At 38.1% G+C, this 22699-nt stretch overlaps 1 protein-coding gene across 3 annotated transcripts in view; it reads right to left on the bottom strand.

Annotated features, from left to right (window-relative positions):
• Positions 1-22699, bottom strand: part of iqgap2 (IQ motif containing GTPase activating protein 2) — a 225485-nt gene that overhangs the window by 140916 nt on the left and 61870 nt on the right. For 2 of the 3 annotated variants that reach the window (XM_039758410.1, XM_039758409.1), the window contains exons 3-5: positions 11690-11846; positions 9189-9266; positions 4714-4790 (exon numbers count right to left, since the gene is read on the bottom strand). In XM_039758410.1, coding sequence (XP_039614344.1) covers positions 4714-4790; positions 9189-9266; positions 11690-11846 — 312 coding nt within the window. Of the gene's footprint in view, positions 1-4713; positions 4791-9188; positions 9267-11689; positions 11847-19503; positions 19509-22699 lie in introns of those variants that run through there. The other variant, XM_039758411.1, reaches the window with a different exon arrangement.

A 22699-nucleotide genomic window follows, 5' to 3' on the forward strand; every position in this document is an offset into this window, starting at 1 on the left:
CTGTGGGAAGTATCCTGACACAGAACATTATATTCTGGTTTGGAAACTGGTGTGTTAAGGACCATAAAGCCCTAGAGAGAGTGATTTGTGCAGCGGAGCGCTGCTGCAGGTCAGCTCTACCATTTATGCAGGACATTTACACCAGAAGATGCCTGACCAGAGCTCTCAGGATTATCAAAGACTCCACTCATCCCAGCAATAGCCTGCTTCATCTGTTAAAATCAGGCAAAAGGTTTTGTAGCATCCTGGCTAGGACAGAGAGACTCAGAAGGAATTTTTATCCTCAAGCCAAAAGACTTAAATCAAAACATGCCATCTCATCCATGACCCTCCACATACTTAGACTGGACTGTAAGTTGTACTATGCCGTCTACCCTTACCTTGTTTTAGAATTGGTCTGTCATTTAACTATACACCTGTCTAACTTTGGTTTTGCACAATCACTGCACTATTGCACCTTAACACTTAATTCTACTTTATTCACATAATTTTACTTAATTATGTTCTACTATACTGTTATTTTTCAATCTATGACTTTTTGTTAATCTGATATTCTTCTAACTTTGCACAGTTTTTGATAAGCGGATCAGGATGCATTTCACTGCGTGTTGTCCTGTATAACTATGCATGTGACAAATAAAGAATCTTGATAACGCAAGCTTTACCGGGGTAATGTTAGGTTTGTCCAATTTTTAGCTTTACCTGTAACAGGTGTGTGTGCATATGATTTTTATTTTTTTTACCATATAAACTGAACCGCAACTACATTGCTGCTTGTTTGGAGAAACAGGCTGTTTGCATTAACTAGAGTACATATTTCATAAATTTCTGTTCAAATTAAGAATTCGGGATTGCACCAAGATTTGTTTGGAAAGTAAGAAGAAAATGAGTCTTTCCAGAAACCCACACAATCATGGGTGTGGGTAATTAAACACCACACAGACAATGTCTCAATCAAATCATGACAATGACTTTTTCATAACCCCTTGCAACAGTTCACACATCATCATGGGTAACTTCCAGGAACACTCAAACCCACTGAGAAATGTAATCTCTTCAGTGTATCCTAGAACTATTTTTGGATGTTCCTACTAATGAGATACATCTTGTAATCCTTCCCTAGGATACATACTCAGTGGATGACTGAAACTAATCTTCTTGATGTAGAGTGGTAGCAAACCTACTCTAAGGTCACTCCATGCTTCACTTGCTTATACTGGCAATTGCGTTCCTTTAGTCACCAACCAAAGTTTGTGCCCATTGATGAGATACTGGACACACATTGAATGGTAAATCAAGACTGACAAAAGGTGTCTTCAGTTTCTTCATCACCAGTTTGTACAACATCCACAATCTCTTACAAATGAGCTGGTTAATTTTATAACCATTTCTATCCTTACTTTTAGTTAAGTTAAAATAGTACCTGAAGGGAAAAAAACCCTCTTTTCTAGGAGAAATGCTCAACTTAAAATGTGGTGTTATTACAGATTTTCACTATTACTCATGCATAACTGGTTGCAAAGAATTTTGGCACAATTGCAGAGATTAGAATGAAATAGGATCCAAAAGGATGAAAAAAAAATTGCCATCATAGTATTTTTAGATTTCCTGTCTATACTGTAATCTTATTTTGAAGACTTAACCGTTTAGATTTTTTCTGTATCTTGTGCATGCTTTATTATTTAAATTTGTTCACATAAGGCTTGATAATTTTAAAGACCATTGAAAATTTAGTATGACTTCCTAAGTAATTTAAGAATTTGTGATACAAGTTCCTTAGCTGCAAGTCAAAGAAACACTATCCTAGATGATGAATATTTTACCTGAAAGGTGACTTAATATTTTATGAATGCTCTGCTAAATTTACTTCCATGGTTGTGAGACAAAGAAATCTTTAGTACCAAAAAACAGGCAATGGAGCCAACACTTGCATTAACACTAGAATTACCAGAGCCTATGAAAAAACTCGTAATTCCGTCCCACCGTAAATCGCTTCTTAAATCCCTTCACACCTCTCCGCCAGCGTCCTTTGTCCTCTAAATGTGCTGATAAAGAGAAGCTAGAAGCAGCTGGCTATTCCATCACCCCACCAATTTAGAACGTGCACGAACTTCTCCCAGCTCATGCCTTGATTGAGTATCTGGGAGTGAAGTGGAGTTTTAGAGTGGAAATAATAGATTGTTATTTGGAACATACGCATTTCATGTCTGTTCCGTTTCTACAGTAATCTGTGTAAACGCATTGTTAAAACAGAAACGTTTTTTATATTCTAGTAGTAGATGACAAAATGTAGGCATAAACTAAATAATGCATGAAGCCTGAAGTCCAAATATCAAAGAAATATTTTCACAAAATGTACAAATATAACACAACAATTGAGCTTTTATTCAAAAACATAACTGCAGAAACAAAAAGCCGCCTTAACATGCGACATTGACACCTGTTTATTGTAACTGCCTCCAGGGTGCAATAGAATCAGTTCCCGCCTGGGAATCAAAAGGTTGCGAGTTCGATCCTGCACAACTCCGTTTTGAGAAGTAAACTGCTCTTAGTCTTACTATTTTAGAATAAAAGCATACATTTGATTTCAGTCTGTAACAGCCGGTGCAATTTATGATCCTTGTAAAGGTTAGCTTTGTTTTTTTTTTTTTTAATTCACTTTTCATTCTCTCAGTCGCGTTCAGAATCAATCCATACAACCCCATCTGACACGGCTGTTTTCACATAGACGCGCTATAACTCTGCAGTGTACCACGATGCATACTAACGCGCCCAAGCCAAAGGGTTCTGACACACAAACGCTGGCGAAGCTGCCTTCTTCGTATCTCACCATCTCTTGATTTTCTTTTTATTCAGTTTTATTGAGTGTTCCTGCCAGTCCCCGCATGTTGCTGTATGCTGTTTCTTTTGTACTCCAGGACATGCAGAGGTGAGAATGGTAAAGAGCAGTAACTTCGGCGCTATATGCAATCATCAGACACTCCCCATCTGCCCGTGTCGCTCAAATACAGGAACATATGTTGGTGTAAAAGTATAACAAAAGTGCACTTTTATTCAAGTGCACTTTTCCCATCGCCTTTTCCTGTAAGAAGCAATGTACACACTTCTCTATATGCTGTGGTTTCTATTACACACCTGAAAGAAAGAGACAATATATGTGAAAATATCATCGCACTAATGCAATATTATTTGAAAACGAACAGCGTCAGATCGGGTGTGAATTTATGCAGGAACTGGAAATTCTCTGATGCGGGACCTTCCTCCAGGGAAGAAAGTACAGTGTCAGGTGCTCATTCAGTGTAATAGAAACCATAGCACAGAGAGGTGTGTACACGGTAAACAAGTACACGTGTCGTAAAATGTAGGAAGGACGGTCCTTGGGTGTGTGGGAACTGTTAATATTTGAATGTGATGATTTTATATAGCACGAAATGAAAATCCGCACTTCTTAGCATTTCACCATGCAAGCTGTCGTATCAATCGCCTACTGTAACTTGCTTTCTTTTTTCTTCGGTTATACAGGTAGTCTTAAATATAAGTGCACTTGTTTTGTTTGCAAAATGAAGTGTCTGCGTGCACTTTTCATGGCATTACACGTGTATTTTTTGTATGCATCATGGTACACTGCAGAGCTATAGCGCGTCTTTATGTGAAAACAGCCGTGTCAGATGGGGTTGTATGGATTGATTCTGTACGCAACTGAGAGAATAAAAAGTGAATTAAAAAAAAAAAAAAAAAAACACAAAGCTAACCTTTACAAGGATCATAAATTGCACCGGCTGTTACAGACTGAAATCAAATGTATGCTTTTATTCTAAAATAGTAAGACTAAGAGCAGTTTACTTCTCAAAACGGAGTTGTGCAGGATCGAACTCGCGACCTTTTGATTCCCAGGCGGGAACTGATTCTATTGCACCACGGAGGCAGTTACAATAAACAGGTGTCAATGTCGCATGTTAAGGTGGCTTTTTGTTTCTGCAGTTATATTTTTGAATAAAAGCGTAATTATTGTGTTATATTTGTACCTTTTGTGAAAATGTTTCTTTGATATTTGGACTTCAGGCTTCATACATTATATAGTTAATGTCTACATTTTGTCATCTACTACTAGAATATAAAAAACGTTTCTGTTTAAACAATGTGTTTACACAGATTACTGTAGAAACGGAACAGACATGAAATGCGTGTGTTCCAAATAACGATCTATTATTTCCACTCTAAAACTCCACTTCACTCCCAGATACTCAATCAAGGCATGAGCTGGGAGAAGTTCGTGCACGTTCTAAATTGGTGGGGTGATGGAATAGCCGGCTGCTTCTAGCTTCTATTTATCAGCACATTTAGAGGACAAAGGACGCTGGCGGAGAGGTGTGAAGGGATTTAAGAAGCAATTTAAGGTGGGACGGAATTACGAGTTTTTTCGTAGGCTCTGGTAATTCTAGTGTTAAGAAGAACTACAGAAATACACAGGTAGATAACACTTTCAAAATATATCTTAATTTTATCCCCAAAAGAAAAAAAGTATATAAATATAATTATTTCAGTTTAAACTTGAAAAACACAACTACTAAAAGGAAACTTAATTTTGCATGAAAACAATCTGTAATTATGCAGTAAGGACAGACACACACATACACACAAATAAGGCATCAACATTTTAGCAGAAAAATATAAAATGTGAATTAAAAATAATTTGATGCTATCCATCAGTACCTTAGTGCATGTATGCAGTAGATGACTCGAGGTATATTTTTCCGATCATATACATCTGTTGTCTCAGGATAAAAGATCTGAAAAGAGTGGCAGTGGATTACAGTTACAGTATTATTTAAATATAAAGGAATTTCTATTATACATCTTTAGGGATGTCAAATTTTTATATAAGCAATTAGTTAGGAGTTTTTAAAAACAACTAATATTTTGTTAAAAACAAACAAAAAAAAAAAGTATGAATTATAGAATTTCTTCTGCTTTTAAAAAAAAAAAAAAGAGTCCTGCCTTTTATTAAATAAAAGGTTTGTTCTTCCTGTTTACCATTCTCATACAAATATATTGCAATCCAGGCTCACAGTGGCTTGGACAACACCCCAGCAACAGGCTAGAAATTAAGCATTAATGTGATGTCAATTTATCAAAGAGCCAACTCATACACAAACCAATATTCACACTATACATGGGCCAATTTGAAATCAAAAACTAATTTAACTGGCACTTCTTTTGGAATATACAAAACTCTGCACAGATAAAGTTTCAAACCAAGGATGCTGGATCTGTGAAGAGGTAGTGCTAATATATCAATTGCTCAAAAAAATTAAAGGAACACTCTGAAAACATCAGATCTCAACGGGGGAAAAAAAATCATGCTGGATATTTATATTGATATGGACTGGGTTATGTGTTAGGAACGAAAGGAGAACACATCTTTTGATGGAAATGAAAATTATCAACCTACACAGGGCTGAATTCAAAGACACCCAAAAATCAAAGTGAAAAAATGATGTGGCAAGCTAGTCCAACTCAAAATCGTACTCTGTAGTTTGTATGGCCCCCACATGCTTGTATGCATGCCTGACAATGTTGAGGCATGCTCCCAATGAGACAACGGATGGTGTTCTGGGGAGATCTCCCCCCAGATCCGGACCAGAGCATCACTGAGCTCCTGAACAGTCTGAGGTGCAACCTGGCGGTGTTGGACAGACTGAAACAATGTCTCTGATGTGTTCTATTGGATTTAGGTCAGGCAGGCGCGGGGGCCAGTCAATGGTATGAATTCCTTCATCACCCAGGAACTGCCTGCATACTCTCACTGCATGAGGCCGGGCATTGTCGTGCACCAGGAGGACCCCAGAACCCACTGCACCAGCAAAAGGTCTGACAATGGGTCCAAGGACTTCATCCCGATATCTAATGGTAGTCAAGGTGCCATTGTCTAGCCTGTAGAGGTATGTGCGTCCCTCTGTGGATATGCCTCCCCAGCCCATTGCTGACCCACCACCAAACTGGTCATGCTGAACGATGTTACAGGCAGCATAACGTTCTCCATGCCTTCTCCAGACCCTTTCATGTCCTTCATACGTGCTCAGCGTGAATCTGCTCTCATCTGTGAAAAGAACCGGGTGCCAGTGGTGGACCTGCCAATTCTGGCATTTTATGGGAAATGCCAATCGAGCTCCACGATGCCAGGCAGTGAGCACAGGACCCACTAGAGGACGTTGGGCCCTCAGGCCACCCTCATGAAGTCTGATTCTGATTTGTTTGGTCAGAAACATTCACACCAGTGGCCTGCTGGAGGTAATTTTGTAGGGCTTTAGCAGTGCTCATCCTGTTTCTCCTTGACCAAAGGAGCAGATACCGTCCTGCTGATGGGTTAAGGACCTTCTACGGCTCTGTCCATCTCTCCTATAATAAACGGCCTGTCTCCTGGAATCTCCTCCATGCCTTTCAGACTGTGCTGGGAGACACAGCAAACCTTCTGGCAATGGCACATATTAATGTTTCATCCTGGAGAAGAAGTTGGACTACCTGCGTAATCTCAATATCCAAGAAATTTCATCAACTTGATGCTATACTCTGATTAAAAAGTATTCCTTTAATTTTTTTGAGCAATATATATGAGTTATATAAAGTTTAAATTACCTGTAATATTTTTCTTTGAAAATGCATCTTTAGTTTCATACTGTTACATATAAATGAGGGCCTCTTGGACAATAAATTTTCATAAAAAAAAATCCTGAAAATCAAATTCTACAACAAATTATGCCACGATAAAGAACATATCAGTGAAATCTGCTGTTGGATAAGTATTCGACCCCTAATGGTATGATTGTTAACAATGCAATAAGGGCAATGAAAACAGGTGTAAACAATCAAGCAATTAATCCTCTAGTTTGTTGAGTGGTCTATAAGTGATTATTTAGGCCAGTTCTTAGGAACATACAACTGAGAAATCAGTACAAGTGGCTTATTTGGTGAAACCCCAAAAACTGACAAAAATGAAGACAAGAGAACTTTTAATGACTTGAGAACCACTGTGATTAAGAAGTTTAAAGATGGCAATGGTGCCAAGAAGATTGCCAAGTTCTTTAGCCTCAGTGTGTCCACCGTGAAGGCCATCACAGCAAAGTGGAAGAGAACTGGAAGCATAGTGAGCCGGCCTAGATTATGCCATCCTGTTAAAATAAAGAAAATGTCAAGAAAACTAGTCAGAGAAGTAAGAGCAAATCCTAAGGTGACTCTCAGTAAACTGCAAAGTTCATTATCTGCAGCTGGAGTGGATGAGCACATGACAACAATATCGAAGGGTTTGCACATAGAGGGGCTGTATGGCAGAGTTGCCAGAAAAAAGTCACTACTGTACTATAAAAATGTCACCTGAAAGCTTGATTACAATTCACTAACAGACATCTTGACAAGAATCCTGCATTCTGGAGTCATGTACTTTGGTCGGATGAGACCAAAATTGAACTTTTTGGCCTCAACACAAAGGCATTTGTCTGGTGGATGGAAGGGCCTGCCAATGATCCAGCAAACACCATACCTACCATTAAGCATGGTGGGGGGGGAGCATCATGCTTTAGGGTTGCTTCGCTAGGACAGGCACGGAGGTCCTTGTCCATATTGAAGGCAGAATGGATATGAAGTTTATCCATATTTTGGAAGAAAACCTTCAAATGTCAGCCATGAAATTGGGATTCTGACAACGCTACCACTTTCAGCAAGACAATGGCCTGAAATATTGCGCAAAAGTAACCAAAGTATGGTTTGATAAAAGGAAGATCAGGTTTTGCAGTAGCCTAGCCAGAGTCCGGATCTGAATCCAAATGGAAATTTGTGGTGTGATCTCAAAATTGCAGTTTACAACCGAAAGCCGTCACACTTTGCCCAGTTGGAGCAGTTCTGCAAGAAACAATAGGAAAAATTGCCTCCATCCAGATGTGCCAAGCTTGCAGCTTGCAGATGGCTATCCAAATCAATTGCAAGCAGTTATTGCTGCAAGGGGTGCTTCTACCAAGTATTGACTGTGTGTTATGTGAAGGGGTCAATTACTTATTCAACAGCATTTTTCAACACATGACTGTCAATTACCCCCAGAAGGGGTAGAATACTTTTTTCAACCCATTGTATGTATCTGTGTGTGAGATTATAGATTATATATATATATATATATATATATATATATATATATATATATATATATATATATATATATATATATATATATATATATATATATATATATATATATATATACACACAGTATATATACATACAGTATATATAAATATTCAGATTCAAAAATACTTTTATCAGTCGAGCGGATCCTAAAAACATAATGGTAATATAATATATCCAGCAGTTGTAAATATATACCGTATTGCTATACTGCAGTGTTAACTGCTCAGTATCACCCAATACCAAGAAAGGAAAGAGAAGAACATTATGGCACATAAAGAAATTTTTGCCATATATAGTTAATTGTGTAGGATACTGGGAGACACTTTAATACATCTCAGTTTAAAGAAAAGTTTAGAGGTAATAAAATACAGATCAGTTATTAATTATAATAGGGTAAAAAATAAATGTTCATACCTAGCTAATTAGTCAAATTGAGGCTTTCTTCTTAGTTTAGAATGTTTGAGATTTAAATTCAGTTTAGCCATATCTATCCAGAAAAAAGCATGAATGTATACAATACATAAAGAAAAATACACAAGAAAGTCCAAGTTTGTGTCAGTAGGTACATTGAAGCAGAGCAAGTTGTACAAATTTTAAAAGTGATATGGCGGTGAAGCATTACTATGCAGTTTCCATATACTAACTACACAGCAAGTTGCTGATTTTGAATTTATAAATAATATGCTGTTTAATATCATGAAGACTCAGACGCATAAGATAATTAGAAGAGATTTTTATTTTTTAGAAAAGATGAGCTATGTTCTGGAAACAGTTCTGTGTTGTCATAAACAAAATCAAGCTGTAAAAATGTTAAAGAATCATAAAACAAAACAATGGTGATGCTATACATTACCAAAGCAACTGACAATCAATAATGCATTGAATATTGACTAGTATAAGACCAACTCATTCTTTGCCAACCTTTTCCATTTTTCTATATAACAGAACTGAAACGAGTGTAAAAAAAAAAAAAAAAGTCTCGACTTAAACACCATCAAAAAGAAATACACTACCTTAGGCAGTCCAACAGACTCCATTGCTCTCAGCCACTGAACAGTGTTATCTGTGTGTCGAAAATGTAGCCCCGACCTCTAAAACCAAAAAATAAATAAATAAAAATTAAAAATATAGGATAAAAGAGAACGTATAATAATAATAAAAAAAATGACCAGAATCAAAACACTTTTAAACAAGAAAGGTTAATTTATCCAAATTTGGCCAATTCCTAAACACATTTTTTTCAAAATAAGACCAAGTAAAATTTTTTTTAATAAACAATGTGCAACATTTACCCACACTCCTAAGCATCTTGGTCCATATACAGATTGAACATTCAAAATGTTCAAATATATGAATTTTCCCTTGGGATTAATAAGGTATCTATCTATATTCAGAGGAACTTGTGGAATAGCATTATGCTGCATTTAAGTCCTTATCAATTTAAAATTTAAGCTCCTTAAAGAGGGACCTGTGTAGAAAGACCGAGGCATTAGACCAAACACTGACATACAAGTGGGTGCCTTTAGGTGTGGTGTAAGGGCGTAACAAGGTAAATAGTAAACTCTTGTACTCATGTACTAAGCCCAGTGGTAGCACTACTGCCTCATAGTAAGGAGATCATGGGTTTGCATCTCGGGTCTTCCCTGTGTGGTAGCACTTTGAGTAGTGAGAAAAGCACTATATAAATGTAATGAATTATTAATTACAACTACCATTATATGCAGTACTAAATTGTAATAAAGAAGCAATTGCTACATTTCACTTAGTGCAGTGTCAAAGACACAGCTTTCCAAGTTACAAACTGCCCTAAACAGTATACAAGCATTCTAATCAATCACAAAAAATAACTATGGAGTATAAGAGTGCATTGGTTAATCAGACTTTTATATCATTTGACATATTATAGCTAGTTGTATTAAACAGGTTTTTATTGCAGTCTAACAGTCTGCAAAATTGGTTAAAAAGTGTTAATTTCCAAAACATTTGTAAACTATGAATGATGTTAACCTACGGTACATCATCTGATACAGAAAATGACAGTCTTTCCCATGGAAATGTCCCAGCCCATAAAAAAAAAAAACTACCTGAGTAAATGTTTATGAGTAATGCACCATGTATGGTTTAAATAGTTATTTTAACTATTTGTATTTTAAATGTCTTTGTACAGAAATCTTTGGATTCAAGTAATAAATTATTAATTATAATTATTACGATTCATTTTTTACTAAATCTTATTTTCCATGTTTTTTGTTGTTGAGCTCCATTGAATAATTTATTGGTAACATAACATATAGTACACACACCAGCAAACAGTGGCTTATTTATCAATACCATTTTAACAAACTTTACTGTCCAGATCAATCACGGAGTAAACCGGTAAAATGACAACACGTAATACACCTGAAACCTTAAAATGTAGACTTCATGACATCGCAGTGTGTGAGAAAACAGAAGGCAAGGAGTTGTGCATGTATGTTTACTGATGGATTAGCCAGCATTCTGCACAAAGCATGTATTAAATCAAAAGAGAAAGGGTGCACAAAAATGTGCAAACACAGAGATCCATGAAAATCTCTCCTTAGGATGTGTACGCTAAGTAAGAAGGAACAAAATGAATTCCACGGGGCATCATATTCAGGCTTCTGTTTATCATTCTAGCACAAGCATAACCACCCTCCCCTTGAAATTCATTCTTGGGGATAAACGGCCACCGTGTCAGCTGTGCTGCTTAGTTATAAAAAGTTTTGCATGCGCTTCTCAAAGTCTGATGCCATTTTCACCTCGCACACAGTGCTCACTTGTCAAGTACAAACAAAACTACCCATATCGACACATATGTTGTTAATAGCATAGCCAAACAAATAATAAAAAAAAAAGTTGTTATAATACAATTAGTTTAACATTCCAATTATATGGCACTGAACCATAAAATGATGCACATGACCTTAGGAAATGAGTGGAAAACCTGAGCATGCAGATAAAAACAAATTCAGAGGACACAGGGAGAACAACCAAACTACACACAGAAAAATCACTAGAAGAAATACTGAACCCATGATAGCAGATTCACGACTCAGCAGTTCTAATGACTAGATTCACATTGTTGGCTTTACTACATTGGCAAAACAAGAAACAGAACACCCCTTTAACAGTGACTAAAAGACACAGGATACATTACTAAAATTATTCCTTTAGACAACAGTCACTGTGCAATTTTTTTCTTCCCACAAATTAATCAAATTGTTTACATTTAGCAAATTGACATTTTATTGGCAAATGAAAAACATAACTATAAACACTAATATTATCATTTTTAATATGTGATTTGCAAGTACAGTTTCAATTTTGTAAACTTGGAAGCAAGATCCTTCCTGACTATAAAATCTAGCTTAAAGCCAACTTATCAAACGATAAAGGCTGATACAAATTCATAACTACAATGGGTCATTTTAAATCAGCTATGAATGGTAACAGTATGACCTTTAAATGCAGACAAAACTTTGAATTTCAATACCTTGTATCTTGTCTGGTCTTTATCATATATTCTTTTCTCCAAAACCATTTTTGGCGCAAAAAACATGGCAAGTTTTCCAAGGAAAACACCATTCCGCAGACCTTCCTCTAGTTCCGTAGTAGGAGGCAACTCCTCATTTAAGCAAGCTTCCATCCATCTAAAAAGCAAAATACACTATTAAAGTTTTCAAATAATGAACAGGACTAACAAAGAATTGGCTTTGAAAAATGCAGATATTAGGTTTTCAAAAATGAAGAAAATTATAAAGTGGATTAAATACTTAACAGTAAAAACGCACATTTTATTTCATAAAATCCTTATTAGTATGCTCATACAGTATATCGGAAAAAAAAATAAAAATAAATGCATAGGGGAAAAAAAAAAAACAAAAAAAAAAAACACACACACTGTTCTGAATATAAATAAACTATTTGTACAAAGAGACATCAAAACACCATACCATGTAGGACTGTATTATATTAAAAAAAAAAAAATCAGGCAAGACTAGACATTACAACCTTAGGATGCAAGACCCGTAAAAATGTTATATATCTAGATGAATGACTAAACGAAGAAGACCGACCAGCACATCGAAAAAAGACACGAAAGCGTTCGTAGAGAAAAGGCGGCAAGAAAGGATGCACAAGAGAATAATAATAATCTATGCGCAAATTCAGAAAATAAGGAAAGTAATAAATCAGCCTGGACCAAGTGGAATTGAAAAGGTCATAGGTCAAATCCGGGTCAGAAATAAAAGACTTCATAATGACGTTCAAAAACGTTAGTGCGATAAAGATGCAGAGCAAGAAGGAAAATTCAAAAGTATCAAAAAAAAAAAAAAAACGGAAATCATTACTGAGTGAAATACCTGAACAGCAAAAAGAGATTGAATATATGGACATAGGTGATATGTCAGAAGTATGTACAGTAGATATTGCAAGGCTTTAAAGTTTAAGTCGGAGACTTGTACATCAGCTAACTCCTGTTGCCATCAGGGAACAGTAGTGTTGCCTCCCAATGAAGAGGCGTATCCGCGAGAATAAAAAGATTTGTTGTTTGGCAAAAGTGAAATCCACAAACACTACAGGCAAAATTTCCGAGTCTACAATAATCTTTTCGTGTTCGCATCATTCAATGCTCAAAACGTAGATTTACATGATTCAGGACCATACGCTATGAAAATCTGAAGACACCAAAATTTGGGCAGGTGTATATTTATAATGGAGAAGCGAAGCAACATAGAATCGAAACGGTGTTCGGTCAAATCAGAGCATATATTTAAATGATTGAATTTCAAAAACAGGGTTTACCTCACATGCATTAATTGGTTACTTTGCAAAATAAATTAACTGCTGATGTAGATCGGTTTGTCCGTGCTGAAATTCCAAACAGAGAAACCTATCTTGAATTATGGTACAAAGTCAGAAAAAAAAAAATTAGTGTTTCTGTTTGGGGATTGTTGTGCATAACAGAGTTGCGGCCACAGAACTAACTGCTCTGTGGATGATTCATTCAGGCATTGAGGTCTTTTGTGCACTTCGTTGTAATGAAAGTATCTGCTGAATGTACTTCGCAGTAATGAGATTTCTATAGACTTGTGTCAAATGAGGAAACTGTCGGGACCATAATAACAGTTTGTTGAAATGAAAAATTTGTTGTAACATAATTTTACCTGTACATATAGGTATATATATCTCTAGATATTATCTATACTAATAAAAGGCAAAGCCCTCACTGACTCACTCACTCACTCACTGACTCATTACTAATTCTCCAACTTCCCATGTAGGTAGAAGGCTGAAATTTGGCAGGCTTATTCCTTACAGCTTACTTACAAAAGTTAGGCAGGTTTCATTTCGAAATTCTACACGTAATGGTCATAATGGTCGACAACGTCCACCATGTTGAACTTTCTTATTTATGGCCACATCTTCACGAAATTTGGTAGGCGGCTTCCCTGAACTAACCGAAACCGATGTACGTACTAATTTCGGTGGTATGATGCCACTGTCGGCCGCCATATTGAATTTTTCAACGGTCTTTGTTACTTATGGGCCCATCCAAGAAATTTGGTACGCAGGTTCCCAACGCTAACCGATTCCTACTTACGTAGATATACGTCCATAGCCTGCAGCTCGGTCACCATGTGAGGCGGCATTGGGTCCCCCATCCCAACACCTCCTACATTGTTGGCTGCCTGCCTATATAAGGCCATCCGTCGCTCCAGTCTCTACATTCCCTTCCTTGCTACGCCACGGGATTCACGTGTCCTTGCTGAGAACTACAGCCTTTTAATTTAATCTATGGCTTCTACGTGGTTTTATTGTTCATTTATTACGATTATAGCTATTGTGTAGGTATTTTAAACTTACTTTACATTGTTCAGGTACCCATTTCCTTTATCGTTCCAACCATACCACCATTAACATGTCTATTGAGGTGATCACCATCGATCAAAGAACTGTCACTTACCGAATGGTTTCCATGCCCGGAGATGGCACCTACCTTTTCCATTCTCTTTGTTGCATATTGCACGGCCATATCAGGCTTACTCTTGATATCCGGAGGAACATTGTGTATTATGTATTGAATGACTGGGACAGGTTCAAGGTGTGGACTGATGACGGTACAGGAGATAATTATACTACACAGGAGCACTAGAAGAGTGAAATGCTTAAGCCCTTCACCTATGCATCTGCATGTGAGTTGATGGCTGCCACTGAATTGTTCGTTTGTCGCTTTCAAGTGTACCGAAATGGCCAAATATTTTACACCTTTCGACAACCGCCAATGCCTCTTAAACATCTTAGATTCACAGGTGACGATTTCAGTAGTGGACACTTTGATGTTTATGAATGTTTAAACTCTCAAAAGCTGGATGTGAAGTTATTGATGAAACCGGTTGTATACTTACAACGCTTGACAGATGCCGAATGTCTCTTCAACACAACAAGTCCTACAAATACTGTCGTAATTGAAACAAACCATGAAACTCAAACCGATTATGACAGCAGCAATCCAAGCTGTGAGATTTGAAACAAGATTACTTTTCACATGGCCAACTGTATGTTGCATGCTCAAGAGCAAGCTCAGCGCACAGCTTGGTCATATTACAAAAAATTAGAGAGCCGAACTCACAATGTGGTATACAAAGAGATCCATAACAAATAATTATTGGTATATTTTCCCTCGGTTTAATTTTCTTCTTAATAAAAATTTTAAGGCAGTACTTCGCCGCTGCGAAGCGCGGGTATTTTGCTAGAGAGATATTATATATATACACATATATACATACACCCCCTGCTGGCTTCGTTCGCTAACTCCTACCCCACCGTTGTGAAGAGGGGAACTGAATGCACCCCAAGGATACTGGAAACATTTATTCCTTTAGAAGCAAAACTTACATTTCAATCCATCTGCATAATTAAAATTCTCTCTATATTTTTTATATATCTAATAAAATACCGCATATAACATTAATTAGCTTTTCTTTTTAATGTCTAAGTAACTGCTTAGATATATATATATATATCTATAGTGGTATATCTCTCTCTATATATATATATCTATATATCTATCTATATCTATCTATATATCTATCTATCTATATCTATATCTATATATATATATCTATATATATATATATCTATAGTGGTATATCTATATATATAGTGGTATGAAAAACTATTTGCCCCCTTCCTGATTTCTTATTCTTTTGCATGTTTGTCACACAAAATGTTTCTGATCATCAAACACATTTAACCATTAGTCAAATAAAACACAAGTAAACACAAAATGCAGTTTTTAAATGATGGTTTTTATTATTTAGGGAGAAAAAAAATCCAAACCTACATGGCCCTGTGTGAAAAAGTAATTAAAATTAAATTAAAAAATAACCTAACTGTGGTGTATCACACCTGAGTTCAATTTCCGTAGTCACCCCCAGGCCTGATTACTGCCACACCTGTTTCAATTCAAGAAATCACTTATATAGGAGATGCCTGACACAGAGAAGTAGACCAAAATCACCTCAAAAGCTAGACATCATGCCAAGATCCAAAGAAATTCAGGAACAAATGAGAACAGAAGTAACTGAGATCTATCAGTCCGTTAAAGGTTATAAAGCCATTTCTAAAGCTTTGGGACTCCAGCGAACCACAGTGAGAGCCATTATCCACAAATGGCAAAAACATGGAACAGTGGTGAACCTTCCCAGGAGTGGCCGGCTGACCAAAATTACCCCAAGAGCGCAGAGACTACTCATCCGAGAGGTCACAAAAGACCCCAGGACAACGTCTAAAGAACTGCAGGCCTCACTTGCCTCAATTAAGGTCAGTGTTCACGACTCCACCATAAGAAAGAGACTGGGCAAAAACGGCCTGCACGGCAGATTTCCAAGACGCAAACCACTGTTAAGCAAAAAGAACATTAGGGCTCGTCTCAAGTTTGCTAAGAAACATCTCAATGATTGCCAAGTCTTTTGGGAAAATACCTTGTGGACTGATGAGACAAAAGTTGAACTTTTTGGAAGGCAAATGTCCCGTTACATCTGGCATAAAAGGAACACAGCATTTCAGAAAAAGAACATCGTACCAAAAGTAAAATATGGTGGTGGTAGTGTGATGGTCTGGGGTTGTTTTGCTGCTTCAGGACCTGGAAGGCTTGATGTGATAGATGGAACCATGAATTCTACTGTCTACCAAAAAATCCTGAAGGAGAATGTCCGGCCATCTGTTCGTCAACTCAAGCTGAAGTGATCTTGGTTGCTGCAACAGGACAATGACCCAAAACACACCAGCAAATCCACCTCTGAATGGCTGAAGAAAAACAAAATGAAGACTTTGGAGTGGCCTAGTCAAAGTCCTGACCTGAATCCAATTGAGATGCTATGGCATGACCTTAAAAAGGCGGTTCATGCTAGAAAACCCTCAAATAAAGCTGAATTACAACAATTCTGCAAAGATGAGTGGGCCAAAATTCCTCCAAAGCGCTGTAAAAGACTCATTGCAAGTTATCGCAAACGCTTGATTGCAGTTATTGTTGCTAAGGGTGGCCCAACCAGTTATTAGGTTCAGGGGGCAATTTACTTTTTCACACAGGGCCATGTAGGTTTGGATTTTTTTTTTCTCCCTAAATAATAAAAACCATCATTTAAAAACTGCATTTTGTGTTTACTTGTGTTATATTTGACTAATGGTTAAATGTGTTTGATGATCAGAAACATTTTGTGTGACAAACATGCAAAAGAATAAGAAATCAGGAAGGGGGCAGATATATATATATATATATATATATATATATATATATATATATATATATATATATATATATATATACACATATATATACACACACACACACACACAAACTGTGACAGGGGCTTGTCACCCTTACCTACCCGGAACGCCCCTGCACACTATATTCAGGGGGAACAGCCATGGTCGTTGCATGACCCCCTGAACGCTAGTTGGCCACCTCCTTGGGGTGAAACAGTGTATCAGGTTCCAGCAGGGCATCCTGGGAATTGGAGTTGGGTCCAGCAGGTACCACCAAGGGGCGCTGTATTTGGGACTCCCGAGCCCCTGTGGGCAGCCAATCCATTACACCCGGAAGTGAAGCAGGACATGAGGGATCAAGCACCTGGAGCACTTCCAGGTGAACTATAAAGGGAGCCAGCGACTACCACTCAGGGCCAGTGTCGGGTGGGAGGAGGACGAAGCTTGGTGAGGAGTGCTGGAGGGAGAAGAAGAAAGTGTTTATTGTGTGCTTGGGATTGTGTTGGGCTAGTGAGATACGGGGAAGACGTGTCTCAGAGCTGAAGAAAAATTAAAAATGTATTTAATTTTATTCGTACCTCCTGTGTCTAATCTGTGTCGTGTGTGTATAGCATCTATCTTACACTGGCGTAGCCGGCAGGATTCCGGTTCATCCATTTGGACCGGGACCTGTTCAAATAAATTTTGTGTAAGGACCCGGCACAGTGGTGTGAGGCACGGGACCGGCACAGCTGCGCAGAAGGCGCGACCCCGCGAGAGCACACTGAAGCGCGCTCCCGAGACAGACCACGAAAGCTTGCAACACTCTTGAGAGTACATAGCACCAGCCATAGGGAAAAAGATATCCAGGAACGCTCCCAGAGCAGCGGGAGCCAACTCGCAAGCTGCCATTAAGGAAGCCCAGGATGGCGGGTTGCAACGTGAGGCCATCTGGAAGACTACAACTCCGGGAGGCAGGATCCGTCAGGAGGTAGGTGTCGAACCAGGGGATTTGTAAACAAAATCCATCCTCCTCTCTTTCCTCAAAAATAGTTCAATCACTCTGTCTTACGGATTATCCGTGCACCTCAGTTCCAACAAAAAGTCCCTTTCTATCGCTATCGAAACTAATGCTGAAAATCGAACCTGCGGCTTCTATCCAATCAATGGGTCTGAATACGGTGCTGTCGCCGTACGCCTGCTAGAGGACCGTACTGACACCATCTCAAAATCTGATTGGTTGAAGCAACAGGTTAATCGACATTTATTCTGTGTTAAGAGTGCCTGAACAACGGATTGTAAAGTCCTCTCAGCCTGGCAACAAATGATGGCTGAAATGTGATTTGTTAAATGCTTTAATACGAAAATACATGCCTGGAAGCAGCACAACCATCGGAAAAGTTATGAAAGGAAGCGGACAGACTATTTGGAATTATTTAATAGGTATTCATGGACAAAATATAATTAACATCAGTTTGTGATTCAGATATTTTTACTTATGAATTTGCTAAGCACAGTCCTTGACCCGCGAATATTTACCTTATATGGGCAGGCACTCAATTACATGGGAGGCGTGATGACGCGAGACGCAACTCCACCTCCCACGGCCATCGAGCTGCAGTCTATTACAGTATATGGACGAAAAAATAGGTTCCAGTTATGACCATTACGCGTAGAATTTCGAAATGAAACCTACCCAACTTTTGTAAGTAAGCTATAAGGAATGAGCCTGCCAAATTTCAGCCTTCTACCTACACGGGAAGTTGGAGAATTAGTGATGAGTGAGTCAGTCAGTCAGTGAGTGAGTGAGTGAGTGAGGGCTTTGACTTTTATTAGTATAGATGAACATGTTCTTAAGTTTGCATATGCTGGGTTTATGTCTAAATTTCTGTTGATGGCGTTCTCGTTTGATAGCCAAGATTCAGCCAGCTCTCTGGCACTTTTACTACCGGCCTTAAATCTTACTTGTACATTGTCCCAGTTAAATGTATGTCCTGTTGATTTAGTATGTGCATAGATCAGTGATGATGAGTCCTTTCTTCTGAGGGCCATTGAGGGTGAATGGGGCAGCGGGGGTAGCATTGTAGTGTGCCTCAGATGGCTGCGTGTTGAGTGGGGGCAGTGGTGTTGCGGACGCTGCAGGCAGCATACTGTAGTGGAGGCGACTGTGAGGTGGGCTGGTGATGAACCACCCTTCGCTGCCCCCATTCATTCTCAATAGCAAGCCTGCTTGTACTGTTACGCACATAGCAGGAAGTTGTCTCTTGTCAGTACAGGGTGGACCAGATCTAATTATGCAGATCCAGATCATCTGGATGACTTAGATTTTTGCAGGAACGATTCCAGTTCAGCGCAAAAACGATTCTTCATGTCGTCAGTTGCACACTTCGATGGTCCGGGATTTTTCAGGTGATTTTCTATGTAATAAACTGAATAAGTTATAGCGTTATGACAACTGCATAATTAGACCTGGACCACCCTATACATCAGGTGTGTTGACGACTGGTGCCTTCCTGCTGTGATAGGTGAACAGTGCTGTGCAGAAGAGCTCATCTTAACCTTTTGTCTTCACCCTTCAAGAATGTCTCTGAAACACAAATCTGATGCAAGTGCTGGTGATATAGTAAAGAAGAGAAAAAAACATCACCACTGAAAATAAAGTAGAAATAATAAAAAGGTAAGAAAGAGGTGAAACACCATCATTCATTGTCAGAGCACTTGGTTACAGTCAGTCAACAATAGCATTTATTAAAATAATGTACCTGTTTCGACTTACATACAAATTCAACTTAAGTACAAACTTACAGTCCCTATCTCATACGTAACCCGGGGACTGCCTGTATATATAAATAAAAGCCTGGGCTCCTAGAAACTATTGAAATTGTCAGAAAAAAAAAACAGAAATGCAGAATCAGCAGTTTCGTTTTGCGGATGTGCTCGCCCCCAACCTCCTTTTTTTCGGCAGCTAAACAAGTTTCTCTCTCATTTGTCTTTCATCGACGGTTTCACTTTGGCAACAGAGTTGCTTTCCTTCAGACTTGTTAACTTGGGCCCACCTTGCCGGCTCTTTGAGCTTCATGCTGTAGGCTCACATTTCCAGGCCGGACAGACAGACACGCACACTTCCACGCATAGAGATAAAAAAGTCTTGTGTTTTTCAGCCCACTGTTTCAAAGTGATGGTAGTCTTCAGGAGTATTACAGGTCCCATAGGCTCCATTCAGATCCAGCATCACAGACAAATTCACCATTCCACACACACCCCTGCTTGTGGCTCTAACACCATCCAAACTGAAGAATTTATCACTTCCCTCTGGCACCCTGCTTTCATTCAAAATTCCCATAATGCAGCTCTTCCTTTCCCACTCACCCTACTCAGTGCTCAGATTAGCTGTACTGCCATGCCCCCTTGAGAGAGATCCCGGAGATTATTGGTCAGATCATTAGAATATGTTTTGACTGTATACATGTAACCAGCTGATTAAACTAAGGTGTTTGCACAACTGTTTAATGTACCATTTGATGAAAATAAAACATTGCAATGTTCACATTTGAATAGTTTTAAAACATTTATTTGAATTAAAAGATTTAAACTGAACTATTGTTCCTGTGCTCCACTATATTTAAGGTTAGTCCAGTTAATACTTATTTACCAATAATTATAATATGACCCTCTCTACTTGCCTTGTTATAGTATTAAAAGATGTACATTGAAACTACTTACAACATTACGAGATCTTTAAAACACAACTTTTATAAGGCCTCAATTCCTAATGTTTCAAATTGAATCTAATTATTCTTCCTTCAAATGCACTGGTATTAACATATAAACAACAAATGTATTCAATATATATACAGAAAGCGGTACCGGACACAACAGAGGACCTATTTCTTTGGTGGAAGAGAGATAAAGAACCCCAGTAAACTGTAAAAAAAAAAAAAAAAAACCATGTGTATTTACACTACCACAAGTACCTCCCTCCGTTCAGTAAAGCAGTGAACACTGCTACACTAGAGATCAAAGTATAAAATAAAAACAAACAAACTAAATATACTGTTCTTCAAGGCAAATAAATGCCATAAGGGTTTTTTTTTTTGCTTTTTTTTTTAGTTAAAAAGTTGCAACCTTTTATTTCTTACAGGTGATGGCAGATTGGTGTGAAATGTTTTTTTTAGATATGAATTTGCACTGTTTATATAAAAAAAAGAATACCTTTGTTTAAATGGAAAACAGTACCTTATACTTTTCCATATTGTATGGGCTCATTTTGGTAGTCATTTGCACTGTTTAAATAAAAACACACTGGTTTAAAATAAAAACTCATTTAAACCGTTCATTTAAATGAAAAAATTGACCACAATAGTACCTCATATGTTCCAGATAACAGCACCAGTTTAAAAGTCTAACATCCATCCATCCTCTTCCGCTCATCCGGGGTCGGGTCGCAGGGGCAGCAGCTTAAACAGAGAGGCCCCGACTTCCCTCTCCCGGGCACCTCTTCCAGCTCTTCTGGGAGAATCCCAAGGCATTCCCAGGCCAGCCAGGAGACATAGTTCCTCCAGCGTGTCCTGGGTCTTCCCCGGGGCCTCCTCCAGGTTGGACGAGCCCGGAACACCTCACCAGGGAGGCGTCCAGGAGGCCACCTCATCTGACTCCTCTCGATGCGGAGGAGTAGCGGCTCTGCTCTGAGCCCCTCCCGGATGACTGAGCTTCTCACCCTCTTTAAGGGAAAGCTACCATCTCCATTTTTTTTAATTATTGGAATAAGATGGAACAGACACCCCCATAAATACCACACAGACTGCTTCACTGCAAAATATCTACAATTACCTACATAATGTATCTACAATATACTGATTCAATTGTGGCATGATCATGAGCTTTGGGTATTGGAATAATTTAGAGACAACAAGCAGAAACAGCAGCAATTAGGTTAGGGACAACTGACAACATGGGAGGGAGTTGGAATAAAGCTACAGTATTGCTGGAGACTCAAAGCAGGAAGTCTCATTTCGAAGATTTGCACAATGGTGAAATTCCGGTAGTAAGCCACAAACCCACAACTTAGAAGAAGTTTTCTTACAGCATAAGCTAATACAGGAGAATGTCTATTCTTGGGCATGCAAATACCACTTTTTAATACTGTCAGCAGAACACTCCTTTATGACATCAGCCTGTGATTGCTACCTATCTCAAACCCCATCTGTTCTGTGCGAGACTGCCAATGCACATTGTTTAAAGTTTATATATATGGCAAACATCTCCTGCAAGAGGTATACCAAGCACAACCCATGAGACACAAGGACATATACTACAATGAGCAGCTTTTACATGTCTGAAAACTACACTAGAAGGTTTACAGACATTTGCTGGGACAGAGAAAAAAAAAAAAAAAAAAAAAGGTCAGGCTTGGCTATGTTACAGAATGGCTCTTGCTAGATCAGAAAATTAAACAAGTAAATCATTATTCATTATTTCTTTTGCAAATAATTTTCATTTTATTTTCAATATGAAAATGCAATATTCAAAAATGTTTAATTGCTTTAGTTAAACCCAGTAGGTCTACACTGTTCTTTATGGTTGGCAATATAACAGAACAGACAAAATTATCCTTGAAACAATTCGAGTCATAATCTGGATCGCCCTTAACTCAAGAGTAATTAAAAAAATATTGTGCTTTCGAGTCCTGAAAGGTAACTCAAATTTTAAATTGTTAAAACTAGTCATTATTTGTGATTATCAAGAATGATTATCT

This window comes from Polypterus senegalus, chromosome 7, assembly GCF_016835505.1.
Source record: "Polypterus senegalus isolate Bchr_013 chromosome 7, ASM1683550v1, whole genome shotgun sequence".
NCBI classification, from domain to species: Eukaryota; Metazoa; Chordata; class Cladistia; order Polypteriformes; family Polypteridae; genus Polypterus; species Polypterus senegalus.